Here is a 19,396-nt window from a genome sequence, read left to right as displayed (position 1 = left end):
CAATTATTCTCATTGACAGTTGAAACAAGAAGTCCAGGTCTGGATTTACTTTAGTAAACTGGTTTATGAACTTCGAACGTGCAATAACTACACAGCGGAACTTCATGCAATTGCATGTTTTTATTGATTTCGTATATTGAAAAAGTAAAAGTGAATCTTCGCCAATCATGGTTTTAACTTCGAATAAATGAACTTTATTTGGGATAAATGCATATTTTGAAGGTTTTCCCTTTTAAATGCATTATATTTTTATTTTGCATATTTAAATGCATATATTAACAGCTTTTCTTTTTTTACTCGATCTATTATCTAGATTCAAATTTTTCTTTGATAAAATAGAATAATTTCTAAGAAATGTGAAAACTATGTGAGAAATAAAACGAAGAATTAGTAATTACTGTTGAGACATGAAATTACTGCGACGACAATGGATACTTCTCCATAGTGTATAATTTAGATCGTTTTCAACTTTAACATGACGCAAGCTCTGTATAAATAAGCTTACTAGCCGTATAAGTATTATCCCAGATTACATATATAAAAGATTGCCCATCCATATGTTAAAATCGGTAGCACTTTGAAGAAAACAATCGCCAGAATCGTCACCCGTCCGCCGTAAACAAAAACGAGATGGCAGTACAGTCGCTAATGCAATTCAAATGGGAGTTATGACGTGACTCTTTATGTAACAACTAGATGGCAGCATAGTAAATCTGACAAAGTTGTTACCGTGAAAGCCTATAAGGCCGAGCAATCTGAGTATTATAATCTAGGTTTAATGTTTCTGGAGCCAGGGCGAAAATACGCGTCGCCTAGATGTCATTCAGACTTTTACTCCGATTTCGTAGAACCAAACGTGAATATACAGTATTTAGATACATGCGACATTAAAGTCACGTATTGTTGAGGTCTTGGAACTGCTGCGACGACAATGCTGCTAGTGCGCTTTGATTTCTTAGAAACGAAACTGAATGTATTTAAACGACCTGCGACAATGAAATCACTTGTCACATCATGTGATGTCGGGAGATCGTTCTTGACATATTTTAAACTAATTCTGACAGATAAGAGAGGTATCACGAGAGCCTGGAGAAATCGTTGGTTGTTTACTGCCATAATAATTACGTGAAAGGCAAAGGGAGTTTTAAAGAAAGTTGGAAAGTTAGAAAGTTAAAAAGGTACCAGTTAAAATAGTTAATGAGCTAATGAGTACAAATTAAGTTTATAAAACAAAAATGTTTCTAGCCACTACCGTAAGATCTAGGCTCGTGTACGGTGTGGTCTTAGCCAATAAAATAACATAAAATTTACCAGGACAGTTTACTAAATACAGTAAATAACTTAATTCAAACCGATAAATAACACACAAGAGCAAAAAAAGAAAAAAAAAGAAGAAAGAGAAAAAGACAGAAAAAAATTTAATATAAATTGACAATCAGAGAGAAGCCAGTGACATTCAATAAAAACATGAATATAGTCGACAGAAATAAAAGGTAAAAACTACATTTGTTAATATTATATATCATGAATAATTTTATACATTTCTTTTTTAAAAGCTTTAATTTTAAAATATTTCAAATTTGGAAAATGGTTTGTAATTTTATTATAAAGTCTTGCGCCGAAAGTAGCACCTTGTTTAAGAGCTGCACTTGTATGACATTTAGGCTCAATTAATGGGAAAGTAGACTTTTGTCTTAAAGTACGATATTCATGTCGATTAGATTTATGTTTTATTTGATTTCTGTGGTAGTAAGTTAGCAAACTATATTTATAAATTTCTTCAATAGTTAATACTTTAAAATCTGCATAAATTAACATTGTTGGGTAATCCATATTTTTGGTCAGACAAATTTTTATTAATCTTCTGTGTAATAAAATTAATGGTTGAAGTACATATGATGCTACTCCACCACAATTTATTATACCATAAATGATGGTTACTTTAAATTATTTTAATTCATGTCATATTATTAAACCGAATAAGCCTCTAAGGATGCTATGCATAGACATTTCGCTAGCCCGCGCTATGAGAGTGCTAAACTAGCCCCTGCTATCGACTGATTACTTGTACAGGATTCATATCATATCATATCGCTAACACTGGTTTATGAATACGAAAAACGTTAGTTCGCTGATCATCCACCAGAAGCCCGCGCCTATATGGCCTAAGTGTATATTTTACTGCATATATTTCAATTTTTAGCGCATATTATTTTCAACAGATTTTATTGCATAGTTGTATGCATATTTTGAGGATTTTAGTGCATGAAGTTCCGTTAGTTCATAACCTGAAACTTCAAATCTAAGAAATACTTAAATTAATGTCATCTTGATTTAATACTCTAACAAGAATTTATATAAACATACTTTGAACTACAGAAATAAAGTTATATGTGGTTAACCAAATATTTATTCCGTCTCCAGTAACATAAATATCCTCTTCATAATTGAATAAAATCTAGCTGATTACAAGAAATTTTGTAAATTTTATTTGATCCTCAATGTTCGATTTTACAGTTAAATTTAATTTGACAGGGTTCTACACAGGGTGGCTACTACCGGCTGCTCTAGTAGGCTTGCTGGTGTTCCTCTATGGCTTGTTCACAATGCATTCCAATCAGCTTGCCACAGAGGTGTGTAACAGTGGAGGGGAATTCAATATGTGTCCTCTGTGTGATCTCCACGTGGGGTGTAACTTCTGGAACCTCAGCGAGGTCTGCAGTTATGCACAGCTCGCCTATCTTTTCGATCACCCAGGCACAGTGTTTTATGCTGTGTTTGTATCCTTCTGGGGTGAGTTGTCATACATTGTTTTACTTATTTAACTAACAATCAAAAGCAGTAACTAAAACAAAACAAATTTTCAAAATTTAGGGTAACTCATGAGTGACAAAAATATAATCCAGATTGTAACATGAACATTATATTTTAATATATAAAGTATAACTGTATAAAATCCTCTGATTGAGGTTCTGGCTGATATGTACATCTATTATCAGGCAGTAAATCTCACTTGACGATGTCAGAGGAAGAACACTTGTTTGTATGCATCTGAAGTTTGACTAGTGTAATATGTAGCTAGTCGGCGATGTATGCAATGGAGGGGAAAAGAAACTGGCCACTCTACCCTCATTATCTCCTGGCCTAGTTGTCTCATAAGTGGTGGCTTCTTGGTATCACTTGTAAGGTTCAGACCTGTCTTCAGACAGTTGACTAAACAACAATTGTAGAAATTAAATTTATAGTTTTGAACATACAGTATATGAAGGTCTTAGCGAACGTTAACGTAATGTAAGTCGGCCGATCCTGGGTAAAATCGTCACACTATTGACACTTTTTATCTTCGCGAACGTTCAGCTTCACCCGACTGAAACGTAGGTACTAAAATATTAAATAACAATTCGGTACTCACCCTCCTTACAGTAGCTGCTGGAAGTGTTGTCCAATTTCTCTGACATATAGTTCATGTAGAACTTTAATTTTAGTAATTTTTTCCACCACAATGCGTAAAGTTGCATTTTACCCACTGCTACCTTTACGTAAAGTGAGCCTTTAAAACAATAGTGCGTAAAAAAGTAATTAATCACTTTACACACTGCTATTCATTTTAGGCACTGCCAAAGATAATGCAGTATTCTGTATACAAATTTCATTCAGTAAGAAATCAATGCATTATCTCGATCTTTCACGGCGTAAATATTACACGTAACACAAATAAGTAACAAACTTAATATTCACTCACATTTACATTTTATCCCTTATTATCCTGAAGTTAGCTAATAGGCCTATTATAGTATTCATTACTTGCATTGTTTCAAGGATATGAAGTAACTTCACTCTTCATAAATCTAATAGGTTTATTTATTTATTTATTTATTTATTTATTTATTTATTTATTTATTTATTTATTTATTTATTTATTTATTTATTTATTTATTTATTTATTTATTTATTCATTTATTCATTTATTCATTTATTCATTTATTCATTTATTCATTTATTCATTTATTCATTCATTCATTCATTCATTCATTCATTCATTCATTCATTCATTCATTCATTCATTTTTCTGAGTTCATAAACGTGTCCAGAATGCTGTATTGAAATCAATAACTTATTAATAATAATCATTTCATTTTCCATTTCTAATGTGTGACATTTCTAATGTGTAATGATAGTCTCGAAATTGCCGCAACCAGATGTAGCATTGTTTATTATGGCCGGTTTAAACGGCCATGAAATGATGATCGTGAATAAAACAGGCTATCATTTCATGGATTCTTATTTCTTAATGGTTATTAGTTTAGACGGCCGTGAAATCGTGATCTTATAACCTCTCTAACTTGAAATATTTATTTAATATAAATTTGTGCTACCGTACAAAGAACATTGTATGATACACATTCGTGAATTACCTTTTTGGCCTCGTGTGTTTGTACAACTCGCCTCCGCCTCGTTTCACAAACTTTACACTTGTACCGAAAAGAGGACCTTTACGAACTAGTATCATAAATAACTATTATTGCTCGATCTATTGAAATTCCTGTCTTCTGTGCTAGACCTCACATGGACTTTTCGAAGACTACGTTCCAAAACAGATATTTCAGGTTTTTCTAGATTAAAACCAATGAAGTTTTCGTTGACTTTTCCTAGTATTCAAAACTATGTTTTGTTAAATCTATCCACTAACTTTAACATTATGTTTCTTAGAAAATTAATATTACTCCTAGACGTCGGGATAAGTCTAATAGTTGTAGTAGTTTGGTGAAGTGGAAGAAAAGGCCTGATGGCCTGAACTTCACCCTAATAAATAACTTTAATTCTAAATTTTAGATAAGCTAGCAAAAACACACTCTGATTTTCAAGATCAACAAGTGAAAGTCTTAGATCAAAGCACAGGTGCGCCATTACTGTTCACGAATTAATACTTGTATCGTAGAAAAATATCCCGTAATTTTCAATTCTGATAGACTAATATTTCAGTGTGAGTTAGTCATTGCTGTAGATAATTATGACATTTCTTTACAGCTGTGACGTTTCTGGAGTACTGGAAGCGCAAGTCCGCGAGTCTTGCACACCACTGGGACTGCATGGGGTTCCAGGAGGAAGAAGAGCGACCACGCCCAGAATTTGCTGCTCGCGCACCGTTCTTGGAGAGAAATCCTGTAACCGGGATTAGAGAGCCTAGTTTTCCAAGCTCACTGAGGAACAAGAGGGTGGCAGCTGGAATTGGCATCATCTTCCTTATGGTACTGATTTTAAGCAATATTACATATCCACAATAACAGTTTTATCTCTAGGTTAGGGTGACCAGATTCACATCGATAAAAAAGAGAACACAGAGCTTCAAAAAGGAGGACATCGTTCGAAAAAAGAGGACAGAAAATATGTATTTAGATTTAGGCTTATTATACATGTAGTTTAAAGTTCGTCAATATCTATTTTATTACAAAATGTTTACAGTATAGATTTTAGCTTATATCATACTATTTAAAGTATATTTTATTACAAAATAATTGTGAAAAACTTAATAATAATGATTTTAAAATTACCCATATATCAAATTCAAGGAAACTATAATTGAATCGATTATTTCGAAAACGTAACATGTACATTTTCGCGCATGTTACTTTTTTTTAACAAGAGTGCTCTTTACTCTTTCCTATAACATATTGTTATTAAAAATCATAAAATATGCCGCATATTTCATCTACAGAAATGGATAAGAAATGGACTTTTAGTTTGGTTAATGCAATAAATGCTACTGAAGTAGTTTGTGCATACAAGTTAAGTTTTCTAAAAAAACCCGTTCAATTATTAAAGAGGACAGATAATATCTATTTAGATTTAAACTTAGGCTTATATTATACCTAAAATCATGTCAATATATATTTTATTACAGCATAGGTCTACTTATAACAAAACTTAATAATATAAAATGATTTACAGTTAAAGTCGCGACGCTGTTATTCGCGGCGTGACTCCTCCTCTTTGCTTACGTCTTAGGAAGTGAAGGCTATATAAATTCTAGGTAGATAGTATCGTTCGCCATTTTTGTTCTTTCGTTGCCGAACTACCATACGAGGAATCTATTTGCCACACCGTTAAACATTATCATGTCGTAGCTCCTATGATAATAAATCAAACGCACTGTAATTCAGCAAATAATTGAGCGGCAAATAACGTCTTCGTGTGCTTTCTGCGAACGCCAACGAAAGAGCCAAAATGGCGGGTGATTATATTAAGTATTTATCGAGCCTTAAGAAATGAATAACGTCTTCAATAGCGAATCACAGGACGCACACGTTTAAATGTAGCCGACCTGCAACGCGATTGGCTGCCGGAAATTAGACCGACGGGACTATAGCTACATGTATGAAAGCAACGACAATAAGAAATAGGAGCAAAGAGAGTTATGATTGTTCGCAAAGAGTATATTTCGTCGTTGCTGCTTCCACCTACAGGCAAATTACTTAAGAAAGACGTCAAATCAGATAGTTTCAAAATATCAGGCATACAAGTTACGAAAAGGAGGACAAGGATTTTTTTAAATCCTCCTGGACCCCGGATAAAGGCCTAAAAAGGAGGACATGTCAGGACAAAAGAGGACGTCTGGTCACCCTACTCTAGCTTTATCTCTCTCTAACGACAACAGTTCACCATTCTCTTAAGACGTCTCATTACAAAGGGTGTCGAAAGGAATTCTTCTGCACTAAAACCCTAGGCGATTTTTTATGCTTACAACCTCTCCGGAAGAAAAGGTGAAATTAGTGAGCCCTGTACAAAGATTTGGCTCCGGCAGTTCGCTGTAAGACGTACAAAATCGGACCCCACAAACCAGCTGATGTTCCTAACTGACACCGTACTTAGTTGTAATTTCAAATCGATATTAGTAATTTTGCTGTTCATCTCCATTTGGCATCGTAGAAACTAACATCCTATCTTGAAGGAATGAAATTTGTGAAGTTGGAGAAAATGAGATAGTCGTGAGAAAAATCTTAATTCTTATCCTCCAGTTTCGTCCACTCCAAATATAATTCCAGTCAATTTCGAGGAGCCAACTTGAATTGGCGGAATAAATTCTTTCTTCTAGCACTAAACTACCTTTGGATCTTCTTGTGGAGTATCAATTTTATTTTCGTCGTTTATTTTGATGACCCAACACTTAAACAAAATTTAGTCACAGTAAATGCTTTATTTCAATAAACATATAAGTATGTGCAGTGAATATAAATTGTCATTCCAAAATTTACACATTTAAAAAAAAAAAAATGCCGAAGAACATTGAAAGTTTGTGACTGCTTAAAATGATCTGAAGACACCATTTTCGAGTAACCGAGAAACAAAATATTAATTCAATTCTGTACGGGTTAATAAATGAAGTAAAAAGTGAATAATTAATGAATTAAAAGTGAACTAAAGAATTAAAATGTGAATTCATGTATTAAAAAGTGAATTCATGAATTAAAAAGTGAATAAATTAAAAATTGAAATAGTTATTCTAAAAGTTAATTAACAAATTAAAAAGTGATTTTAATCAAGTATAAACTGAATTAATAACTTAAAAATGAAATGAAGTAAAAAGCGAATTAATTATGTAAAAAGTGAATTGATGAGATAAAATATGAATTAATGAATTAAAATATGAATTACACATTGGGAACTGAATTAACGAATAAGGAACGTACCAACTTACAAATGAACGGATGAACTTACAAGTGAACAAACTAACAATATAGTGAAATAACTTAGAGGTAAATAAATTAACCAACTGACAAAGAAATAAATTAACAGCTAACAAGTAAATAAATAAACTAACTGACAAGGAAATGAATTAACCAGCTAACAAATAAATAATTGAACCAACTAACAAGAAAATAAATTGAATCATCTAAGGAATAATTAAATGAACCAACTAATAAGTAAATAAATGAACCAATTAACAAGTAAGTGAACCAACTAACAAGTAAGTAAATGAACTATCCACTAACAGATAAGTAAATCAACAACCAACAACTAAATAAATTAACCAACTATCGAATGAATTGATGTAATAAGAAATGAATACGTAAATGAAATAGCAAGTAAATTAAAGTATGAAGTAACTAAGGAATTATTTAATTAATTAACGAATGAATGAAATGCTAAATTAAGAAATGAATGTATGGATAGAAAGACGAATTAATGGAGTACATTAAAAATGAAGTAACAAATATATGTAGAAATGAATTTATGAACTTAATGAATCAAATAACGATTGAACAAACGTGACATGTGTAACATCGCTTCAATTTTTACTGTTTCAGATTTCTTTGGTGATCATCTTCATCGTGGCGGTGATCATCTACCGCGTGTTGGTGTCTATCCCACTCTTCCAGAATTCTACCTTCAGGTCACAGGCCCAGGCTATTGCAAACATGACGGGTGCTGTGGTTAACCTTATTCTCATCATGGCCATGAGTCGTGTATATGAAAAATTGGCGTACCGGCTTACAGCATGGGGTAAGTCCCCGATATCTCGTAATTTTGTTCATTTGCTGTGAAGCAAAACAAATCGTGCACTGAAACAACTGAGAGTTTTCACACCCTCCTCAAAATGGTTAACGCTATGTTGACGTCATTGATGAAAGAGTCAATAAGAGAAATTCACCTCACGTTATTTCAATAGCGAGCCCGCTACTTCTAGACGGATAATGTAGAAGTGAATGAAGTTTACCGTAGGCCTAATTCAATGTTAAACGTGGTAGGTATCTCGTTTGAGATTTACCACTGATATTCATCTACTTAAAAAAGCTCAAGATTGATAAATATTATTCAGGCCGAATTACAAGAAGGCTCAGGAAAGAAATTTTAGTTGAGAATCCAACAGAAAAGACTACTCCGCCAAGACAAAACGCTCTCTTGTTTAACTCGCCGTAACTCGGAAACCAGTAAATATTTTGAGCAGCGACCACTTTTAAAAGTAATTTTCATTTTATATCAATATTTCTCGCTTACAAGCAACATTCTGATGGGGGCAGATAAAAAAGTTAATTTTGTTTTCTTTCACCATGTTAATAACGTCAAAAGGAGTGTTTATATAAATTTTGGCCACTCGACCGCAATTACGAGATCTGTAAAAAAATAAGTTCGCCATGGGCCGTAAACAGAAAGAAAACACAATTTCATTGGAAACATTTATTGGAACAGACACAGCAATTTTTTAGCTATTTTTAAACATATTCCCCACCGGAATTGAGACATTTGTCATATCATGTGATCGACAGAGAGGTGCAAATGGCTGTCAAATTCCAGACGGTTGACTTCTGCCACACAAGAATACAAAAATTGATTCTATAGTATGACAGATGTCTCAATTCCAATAATAATAATAATAATAATGATTTATTTTAGCTGGCAGAGTTAAGGCCGTAAGGCCTTCTCTTCCACTCAACCAGCAAAAAGTGTATATACATATGCATGAACTTACAAAGAATCCAACAATTTGATTTAGATGAGAGTTACATGTATACAAAAGTTATTTACAAATTAAACAACAAAATACTATGAACTATTAATTAAACACTGAAATAAACTGTGTAGCAGAATTAAACTAAAATACATAGAATGTTAATATATTTCAAATAATATTAGATAATAGAAAGAAATTATTACGAGACAATTAAAATACAGCACAATCAGGATGATGTCTAAAGAAAAAAGTAACAATGTAGTCAGTGATAGTTTAAATCAGTAAGATTGGAGTGAAATGCTAATAAGGTTATCTTTTAAGCTGTTCTTAAAGGTGTTTATTGTCTTGCAGCCCCTAATACTTTTGTGACAAGGAATTCCATTGACGCGAGGTGGATATTGTAAAAGATGATGAATAACAAGATGTTCTATGAAGAGGTATACTTAGCGTGCCACAGATAAGTGATCTGGTATTTACGTCGTGGTTAGAGTATAGATAAGAGAAACGAGACGAAAGGTAATTTGGTGTTGAAGTGTGCAGAATTCGAAAGAGTAAAGACAAAGAGTGTAAAGTTCTACGTTCTTTAAGTCGGAGCCACGAGAGACTTGCGAAGGACGGTGATATGTGATCATACCGTCGGATGTTGCACACGTATCTGACGCACATATTCTGAGCTCGCTGTAACTTGACTGACAATTCAGAACTTAGGTCACTTAACAAAACGTCACAATAATCGAAGTGCGGCGTTACTAGGGTTTGCACTAGGGTAAGTTTTAGTTGCTGGGGCAAGAAGTTTCTCAAGCGACTCAAACAGTGAATGGAGGAACAGATTTTTTTTATCGTTTCTTTAACTTGAAAATTCCAACTTAGATTATTATCAAAAAAGAAGCCAAGATTTTTTACGACAGATGAATAAGGGATTAGCTTGTTGTTAAGGGTAACAACTGAAAGATTACTGTTATTAAGGGAGTTAACTAAACGCGTATGTCCAATAATTATGGCTTGAGTCTTACTTGGATTAAGTGCGAGTCCGAAATTGGCCGCCCAAGTGGAGACAGTGGCTAGGTCACAATTTAACTTGTCAATCGATTCATTGATCGTATTGGGTCTGGAATGTATGTAAAGTTGTAGGTCGTCGGCATAGAGGTGATATCGGCAATACTGTAAGTTCTTTGATACGTCATTAATGTAGATAGAGAAAAGTAGTGGTCCTAATACGGAGCCCTGCGGCACTCCCGCCTTTGTGCATCTCCATTGGGAGAATTGATTATCAAGTGAAACACACTGTTGGCGGTCACGTAGGTAGGAGTCCATCCAGCTCAAGGTATTGTCTGACAGGTGCAAAGCCTTCATCTTTGCAAGAAGCAAGTCGATATCAACAGAACCAAAGGCATTGCTGAAATCGAGAAGAGTTAGTGCCGTTACTTCACCCCTATCCATAGCTTCACGGATGTCCTCAGTCACTTTAAGTAGGGCTGTAGAAGTGCTGTGTCCATGTCTAAAACCCGATTGATAGTCATCAAGGAGTTTGTGTTCGTCGAGATAGTTCATAAGTTGTCCATGTACAATATGTTCTAATGCTTTTGAAAGAGTGGGAAGAATTGATATCGGTCTGTATTGGTTTACTGTAGAAGGTGTGTTAGATTTAGGTAAAGGTTTCACTAATGCCATTTTCCAGAGTGAGGGGTAGGATCCAGTCATAATAGATGCATTGAATATATGTGTGACGGTCGGCAGGATCACATCTATTATTTTATACAGGAGAGTGATATTTATATTGTCTATACCTTGGGCTTTAGATTTCATACGTCGCAGCGTCTTCATTACGTCAGTCGGGTTAATGTATTTAAAGAAGAATTAATCCCACACAGGTTGGGGGTAAGAGCTGAGAAATTCAAGAGTCTCTTGCTTATGTAATGGTTCAGGTGGAGCAGTGACAAAATGTTCATTTAGACTATTGAGTGACAAGTTGATGTTATCTACCCGAGGCTTTGCTTTTGTTAGACCCAGGTTATTAAGGTTACGCCACAATTCTTTCGCACTGACCGAAGGTAGAATAAGGGAATGTGCATGGCGTAATTTAGCATTTCTTACTGCTTGATTACATTTATTTCTTAAAACTTTGTAAGTATTAAAATCTAATTCGTCCTTGCTCCGTCTGTATTTACGATAAGCAGTGTCTCTGTCTGTCATGAGTAATTTTATGGCATCGCACATCCAAGGCGCAGGGTGTCTACCAACTCGTCTGGTTTTCAAGGGTGCGTGTTTATCGTATAACTGAATTACTAGGTCGTTAAATTTTTCGATTTTGTCGTCAATGTCTGGTAAATTCCACACTTCAGTCCAAGGCAGGCTAAGTGCGTCATTGATTAATTCATCATGCTCAATATGCTTTAAGTCCCGGTATGATGTGATGCGAGGTTTATATTTTGGACAATACAAGGAATAGTCTAAAAAGATTATGTCGTGTACTGAGATACCCGGCGCTGGTAGTTGTCCATTCGTTAATACTAGCTGAGGATTAGTCGTGGCAATAATGTCAAGAAGTGTCTCCGATTCCTGGGTGTGGTGGGTAGCAAATAGAGGATGTGTTGACAAATAGTGCAACAATTTCTGTATCTGTTTCAATAAATCTTTCAATTTTAATTTTCAATTTATTTAATTATTTTATTTATTTATTTAATCTTACAGGATTAAGGCCATAAGGCCTTCTCTTCCATCCTACCAGATAGCACATATAAATACAAAAAAAGAAATACAAACACTGCTGAAAATAATACAAATTAAATTAAAGCCCTATAGAAGATGACTGGGTCAAAAGAACACTACAGAACTCTCATCGAGCTAATGCAAGAAAAAAAAAGAAAGAAAAATAGAGATAGCAATGATGATAGTGATAAGTTATGATGATGATAATAATAATAATAATAATAATAATAATAATAATAATAATAATAATAATAATAATAATAATAATACTAATAATAATCTTTCCATGCAGTTGTGATTTCTTTCTGTAAACGGCCCCAGGGAAAATCACTTTCTGGACGGCGTCGTAATTATTGCGGTCGAGTGACCAAAATTTGTATAAGCACTTGTTTTGACATTATTAACGTGGTGGAAGAAAAAAAATAACTTTTTTATTTGCCTCCATCAGAATGTTTGCTTGTTAGATCCTCATCTAAAGTGAAAAATAAAAAACAGTTTGCCGCTTACCAACTTTTGAAAGTGTAAATATCTATTCTGAACAGATCACATGGAAGTCACAGTTTTTTTCTCGCTTTTCAAATTTTTTTTCACATTTCTTTTTACTTTGCTTTCCTTAGACATTAAGCTATCAATTAACAAAATTACAGCGCAATTGATTAAAAACCAACCAAATAATCAGCCATAGCGCAACTCTAACAACGCCCAACCATAGCTCGGACACGCCAACACCACTAATCTCTACACCATTTCATTGACTCTCTATGTGATAAACAGCGGACTCTCGGACTCGATACTGAATGTTAAGTGTACGGAGGGTGCGAATTAACGGGGCAGATGGGAGGGGGGGATTTCCCCCCTGTTGGAAAGTTATCCCCGTCTCATAAATTCATATTAACATTCCTGCCAGGGATAACTTCTATCCCCCACTCGCAAAATATAATTTTTTAATACGGATATATGTACTTTATAGGTAAAGTATAAAGTAAGGAAAGGAAACAATAATATTGATGTACAGTATTATCATCACCGGCAAGCTGACAACAATCAATAACTTAGGAATTACACATCTTATGTTAAGCCTGCTCATGGATATAATTATTATTATGATCAAGATGCAAGACACCAACTCAGTGCAACCAAGCGTTGAGCCGTATCGAATGAGGATAATAATTATTTTATGTATAGTTTTCTCTATTTAGAATTCTATCCCCTCTCCCCATCAGAAATCTTAATTCGCACCCTGGGTGTACAGAGCTCATTGAACTGAATGCTACATTCCCTCCTTACGCCAAGAGACGTGACGTCTTGTTGCTGTTAATCTGATGTTAATGATAGAAACTTCCACGTGTCAACTTTCTACTGATTCCGCTCGCACTTGAGTTTATACCCAGTCATTACTATGTTTGTTTGTACTAATTAGTCCAATAAAAAATTTCAAACTCCTAAACTTGACTTCTTCTTGCAGAAATGCACCGCACACAGACGGAGTTTGATGACAATCTCACATTCAAAGTGTTCATCTTCCAGTTCGTCAACTTCTACTCCTCCATATTCTATATAGCGTTCTTCAAAGGCCGCTTTGTTGGGTACCCTGGCAACTACACCCGCATCTTACGGCTGCGAAACGAGGATGTGAGTTGGTATTCTGTTAATTACATATAGGCCTATATTCTAGATTTACTGATTCATGCTTTCACCGGAGTCTCGTTCTCTGTTCAGTGCAGTGCAGGCGGTTGCCTCATCGAGCTGGCCCAGCAGTTGGCGGTTATTATGATCGGCAAGCAGATCATCAACAATGCACAGGAGATACTAGTGCCCAAGATAAAGGCCTGGTGGCAGAAAAAGCAGGTGACTCTACAACTCCATATTCAATTTGTAGTCTATTAATTAATTAATTTTATCCTCACTTCAGTTTTTCGTGGTTTCCCAAGTCGCTCCACGCGAACGCTGTAATAGTACAAATTTCAATGGCCGTGAACCAACACCTTCCCAATACTCATTAAAGCTTCATTACTATTTCGCCTCTATCAGCCTATTTTTTTAGCGATAGAAGTAGTGTATTCTGCAAAGCTGTGCCCGACGGGTACAGCGGTAAACCAGCGTATTGTGGAAAACGCAAGTAGAAATATGTTTTATTCATTTATATTTTATTCATTCATGTATTTATCTTTATTTGTTATTTTTATTTATTTGCTTATTCATTTACATTTATTTATTTATTTCCATTTATTTATTTATTCGTTTACTTATTTATCTGCTTACCTATTTACCCATTTATGTATTTATCCATATTTATTTACCTGCTTACCTATTTAACTATTAATCTATTTATTTATTTATTTATAACTTACTTGTTTGTTTGTTTCCTTGCTCCCTTACTTGCTTTGCTTTAACTTTAACTTTAACTTTAACTTTAACTTTAACTTTTTTACTTTATTACTTTTTTACTTTATTACTTTTTTACTTTTTTACTTTATTACTGTTTTAATTTTTTACTTTTTTACTTTTTTACTTTTTTACTTTTACTTTTACTTTTACTTTTACTTTTACTTTTACTTATTTTGAGACAAGCGTCCAGCCAGCGAAATTCTGAACTTAAATATCTTTAAACATGGGCTATAGCCTAATACCATATCTGACAACTTAATAATTCGGAGAGTTAAGTTTCTCGTGCGGATGATTTGCGCATGAATATTTTTTTTTTTATTTATAACTTAAAATTTTTTAGTTTACATATGATTCTATTTTATTGTAAATGATATAATATATTTCATAGAATGGAATATTTATACAAGAAAATTGGACATTTTAAATTTATATAAATTGTATCTATACGCTGTTTTACTTATATGTACTTATTTCCATGGCACACTATTTATGGGTGCTTAGTAATTTCCGCTGTCCATGAATGAATTTATATAAAAATATGTAATGTAAAACTGTGATAGCTTTAATTTAATAGCAATTCCCTTTTGAATTCCCTTTTACTTGGAGAATGTACACATTGTCACATATTTTTAATTACACACTTACTGTATATTGATAAGTGTAAGTTGTTTTTTTTTTTTGGAATATACTACATACAGTGTTGTTTATAAATAGGTAAAGTTGTCAAAGAAGCACAAGACAAGGTGGGAAGAGGATTATCAACTCATAAACAGCGAGGGACTCTTCCAGGAGTACTTAGAAATGGGTGAGTTTATTTGCAAAAGTGAAGAACACTATTTATACTGGCAATGTATCAGTAAAACGACGGAGAAGTCGAAAGAAATCTGTACATTCATTGATTATAGTTCACGTTAACACTTTGTTTGTTAAAACATAAAATCGTTTAGTCACACGTTAAAAAGTGTTAAAATTTTTAAAAAAGGGTAATATACCTTGGACAGACGGCCCGTTTCGACGTGATGTTACGTCTTCATCAGTGTCTCCTGAAAATTTTAACACTTTTTAACGTGTGACTAAACAATTTTACGTTTTAAATCTGTATATTTTTGTAATAAATTACTGTATGATTGACGGTATTTTAACAAAACGATATTCGTTCATTGATGTATTTGTTGACTATTTCATGTGTTAACTCTTCGAGTTCAATCCTCCATTGATTAATTTGTTTACTAGCTCATTGATCCATTTTTTTCTCGTTAATTGATTAATTTCTTCAATAGTTAATTGACTCGTGTATCGACTTATTCGTTGATTCATAAATTCACTCTTTCATTGGTCCATTTATTCACTCGTCTATTGATCAATTTGCTCACTCGTTCTTGATTAATTTATTTACTCTCTTATTGATTCATTTGTTCATTAGTTCATTGATTTATTTGTTCAATCATTCATTGATTCATTTGTTCACTCGTTTATTGATTCATTCTTTCATTGATTTATTTGTTCAGTTGTTCGTTCATTGATTCATTTAGTCACTCGTTAATTTATTCATTTAGTTACTCGTTCATTGATGCATTTGTTCATTCGTACATTGATTCATGTGTTCACTCGTTCATTTATTAATCTGTTCACTCGTTCATTTATTAATGTCTTAATTTATTTGTTTCTGTTTCCATTTATTCATTCAACTATTAATTCTATACTTATTTATGTACACGTTTATTTCATTATTGATTCAATTCTCCATTTTTCATTTCTTCATTTATGCATTTTCCGTTTAAAATTACCTTTCACAAGACTTATGCAGAGCTGAACATATTATACATTGTATATCTTTTGTTCCAGTTCTTCAGTTCGGATTCATCACTATTTTTGTTGCGGCCTTTCCATTAGCTCCGTTATTTGCACTTCTCAATAACTGGGTAGAAATTCGTCTCGACGCCCAGAAGTTTGTGTGCGAGACCAGGCGAATCGTTGCGGAACGTGCAGAGAACATAGGCATCTGGTTCAAGATTCTGGACATGCTGGCACATCTTGCAGTTATTAGCAATGTGAGTGTAATGGGACATCCCTAAATCTAGTATACGGTTTAAAGTTAGGAGGCATTATTGCTCATTCTATTGGATGCTGTATGAAAAGCGTTACCATTAGTTTTTATATCGGATTTATTAACAAAATTGGTAATCATATGTAGGATATCCAATTGTACCTATGTGATCTCTATTGTGTATCTTAAATATTTTTCATTATTCTCGAATACCTATGTTTATTTTTATTTATTTTTCTTCGTTTCGCTACATTCTAGTAAACATTTAATTTCGTTAGTCTAAAACATCTGGATGCTATTAACTCGATTGAATCACTGCAGATCACCCTTAACTCCTTACTCCACCTTCCTCGGCCGAGACATTTATGTTTTGGTGCGGTACGAGCAGAGAGGAAGGTAGTGACGGATTGTATCAGGCGGGTATCATAGCTTTTACGAACTTTCGGCTCTCGCTGGTCGCCTAAAATACATCACTGATGCATAGAACTTTACTCTCCGTTTGTTTATAAGGGGGTGTAAGCGTAAAGGACAAGGTCGGAGGTTTCTCCGTCCCTTTCACTTCCTCTCTTTTGCCCAGGGCTGGTCTATAATCTCGTTTTGTCCCTTTCATTTACTGTTCATGAAGATATAGGATTTTTCAAAAGTAGAAGGTAACTTAAATTGCTAATATTTTCTTTATTTTCTACACAATTTTAAAAGTTTTGGCACTAGCTTATTACACAAGTATGAGACTTTTTGCATCACCATGACAATGAATTTGTTTCTAATTGTTTTGGTGGTCGTGTTGTCAGTAGGCACTTTCCTGTAACTTGGCCTGCAAGATCACCAGATATTACCTCAGCAGATTATTGGTTGTGGGGCTATCTGAAGGAAAGAATGTTCTTGAGCAAACCTACAAACTACGACAATTAATGTGTTGAAGGACTCCATCGCACACACTGCGGCAGATATTCCAGAGCGCGAACTCAAAGTTGCTGTAGACAGCATAGGCTGTTAATTGTACAAGAATAAAATGATGAACACATACAACACCTATGATAAAGTTATGGTAATTGGTGGTGATTAAAAAAATGTCATTTCTTGTGTAATATGCTAGTATCAGGAATTTTAAGATTCTGTAGAAAATATGAGCAATTAAAGTTAACTCTTACTTCTGACAAATACTGTGTATCAGGGACGGGGAAGTCGTAGTGTAAACAGAGCAGTTAGCATGAGTACATACAACAGCAACTAACGCAGCAGGAGAGGCTACGCTTTCTTAGAAAGACTGTTCCCCGTCGCTGCTATATATAAATATTTGTTTCTTGTTGCTTCACACAGGCATTCCTAATAGCCTTCACATCCGAGTTCCTGTCGAAGCTGCTGTATCAGTATGAATACGATTGGAATCTGGTTGGCTACGTCAACTTCACTCTGGCTTACGCTCCTCCTGGAACCATGCCCCAGCCATGTCGATATCGAGGCCTTCGGGATGAGGATGGCAACCATACCCCTTTTTTCTGGAGGTTACTGGCTGTTAGACTAGCATTCGTCATCGTTTTTGAGGTGAAAACATGAACTTTAATATTATAATAATGCTTTTACTTTCTTATAATAAAGCTAACAAATAATTATTTTGATGCTTCGAAAGCCCATTTTAAGATTTTGTTTGGTACACGGGAAGAAAGGAAACATATTACATTAATTGCTACGAGTTACAAATCAGGTCATTACGAGCAAATTTTATCAAATAATTTTCTTGATACGCTCAATAGTCTATGGATATTTTGAGTAAATGAAACACTTAGCGATACTGTAGTGCATAAGTAACAGTACGCACTCCTTCATGTGACGGACTTTCAGAGGAGAATGTATCGTGATTGCAACGTTGTCGGCTTTCCACAGACACTTTACTACAGCTGACGAGCGAAATCCGCAATTGAAGTCCTCCCCGAAATAAGGATGTAACCAACAAAACTGTAGTAAATGTTTCAGGGAAAGGAAAATAATTTTAGGTGCATATTTAATTAGGCTTATATTTACTACCACAACCATTTGACTAAATAAGGATTCAGTTTTATTCAGCCATTGAAATTACTTTTTCCATCTACATCACATGTTTCAAGAATCTGATGTTACATCCTTCTCTTGGGAGGTCTTCAATTTCTTTTTAGGTGATTAATCGAAACTTGTACCTGTCATGACTAAATTACTATTAAAATGTAACAAATAGTTTATTCTACACTAACCTAAAAAAACTTGCATTTATAAACATTTTTAATTTTAAATGCATTTTTTCGAAAACTTTCCGCAAAGGAACAAACTATTATACTCGTATATTTTTGTTCGTCATACTCCTAAGAATAATGTCTGGGAAGAAATATACGTACTATGTAACCTTTCACATATAGACTACTTTCATCGAAAAGATACTTATGCATGATGTCTATGTGTCTATCTCATAACTCTTTCTGATCTGCCTCATATATCGGTAATTCAGGCTGCCTGTATGTATAACCACAGTCTAGTATATATAGTCACGAAGCTTGAGTTGTTGAGGATACTAGGAACAATAGGTTGTGCCGGTACTATTTCGCATTGTCTGTTATGAGGCGACAGTAGCGATCCTAGTAGTTAGCAACTATCTATGGATGCATATTCCCTACGTATTGAACTTCGTGACTGTATATACTAGACTGTGGTATAGGCTAACCTTGTCTTCTAAATGATTTTGATCATATTGAATATTTAGATGCCAATTAATACGAGGAAAAGACTGTTTTATTCCTAAAATACCAGAATTTAAAATAACAACTCATTTG

The 19,396-nt window shown here is 34.1% G+C and overlaps 1 protein-coding gene across 4 annotated transcripts in view; it reads left to right on the top strand.

Annotated features, from left to right (window-relative positions):
- Positions 1 to 19,396, top strand: part of LOC138697058 (anoctamin-7-like) — a 496,507-nt gene that overhangs the window by 438,881 nt on the left and 38,230 nt on the right. For all 4 annotated transcript variants that reach the window (XM_069822679.1, XM_069822664.1, XM_069822671.1 and 1 more), the window contains 8 exons: positions 2,536 to 2,793; positions 5,029 to 5,249; positions 8,307 to 8,502; positions 13,626 to 13,792; positions 13,880 to 14,008; positions 15,263 to 15,353; positions 16,394 to 16,599; positions 17,916 to 18,140. In XM_069822679.1, coding sequence (XP_069678780.1) covers positions 2,536 to 2,793; positions 5,029 to 5,249; positions 8,307 to 8,502; positions 13,626 to 13,792; positions 13,880 to 14,008; positions 15,263 to 15,353; positions 16,394 to 16,599; positions 17,916 to 18,140 — 1,493 coding nt within the window. The remainder of the gene's footprint in view (positions 1 to 2,535; positions 2,794 to 5,028; positions 5,250 to 8,306; positions 8,503 to 13,625; positions 13,793 to 13,879; positions 14,009 to 15,262; positions 15,354 to 16,393; positions 16,600 to 17,915; positions 18,141 to 19,396) is intronic.

The sequence above is a fragment of the Periplaneta americana genome, chromosome 1, assembly GCF_040183065.1.
Source record: "Periplaneta americana isolate PAMFEO1 chromosome 1, P.americana_PAMFEO1_priV1, whole genome shotgun sequence".
NCBI classification, from domain to species: domain Eukaryota; kingdom Metazoa; phylum Arthropoda; class Insecta; order Blattodea; family Blattidae; genus Periplaneta; species Periplaneta americana.
Note: the sequence above shows the minus strand (reverse complement) of the source record. Positions and strands in the feature narration are given on the sequence as shown.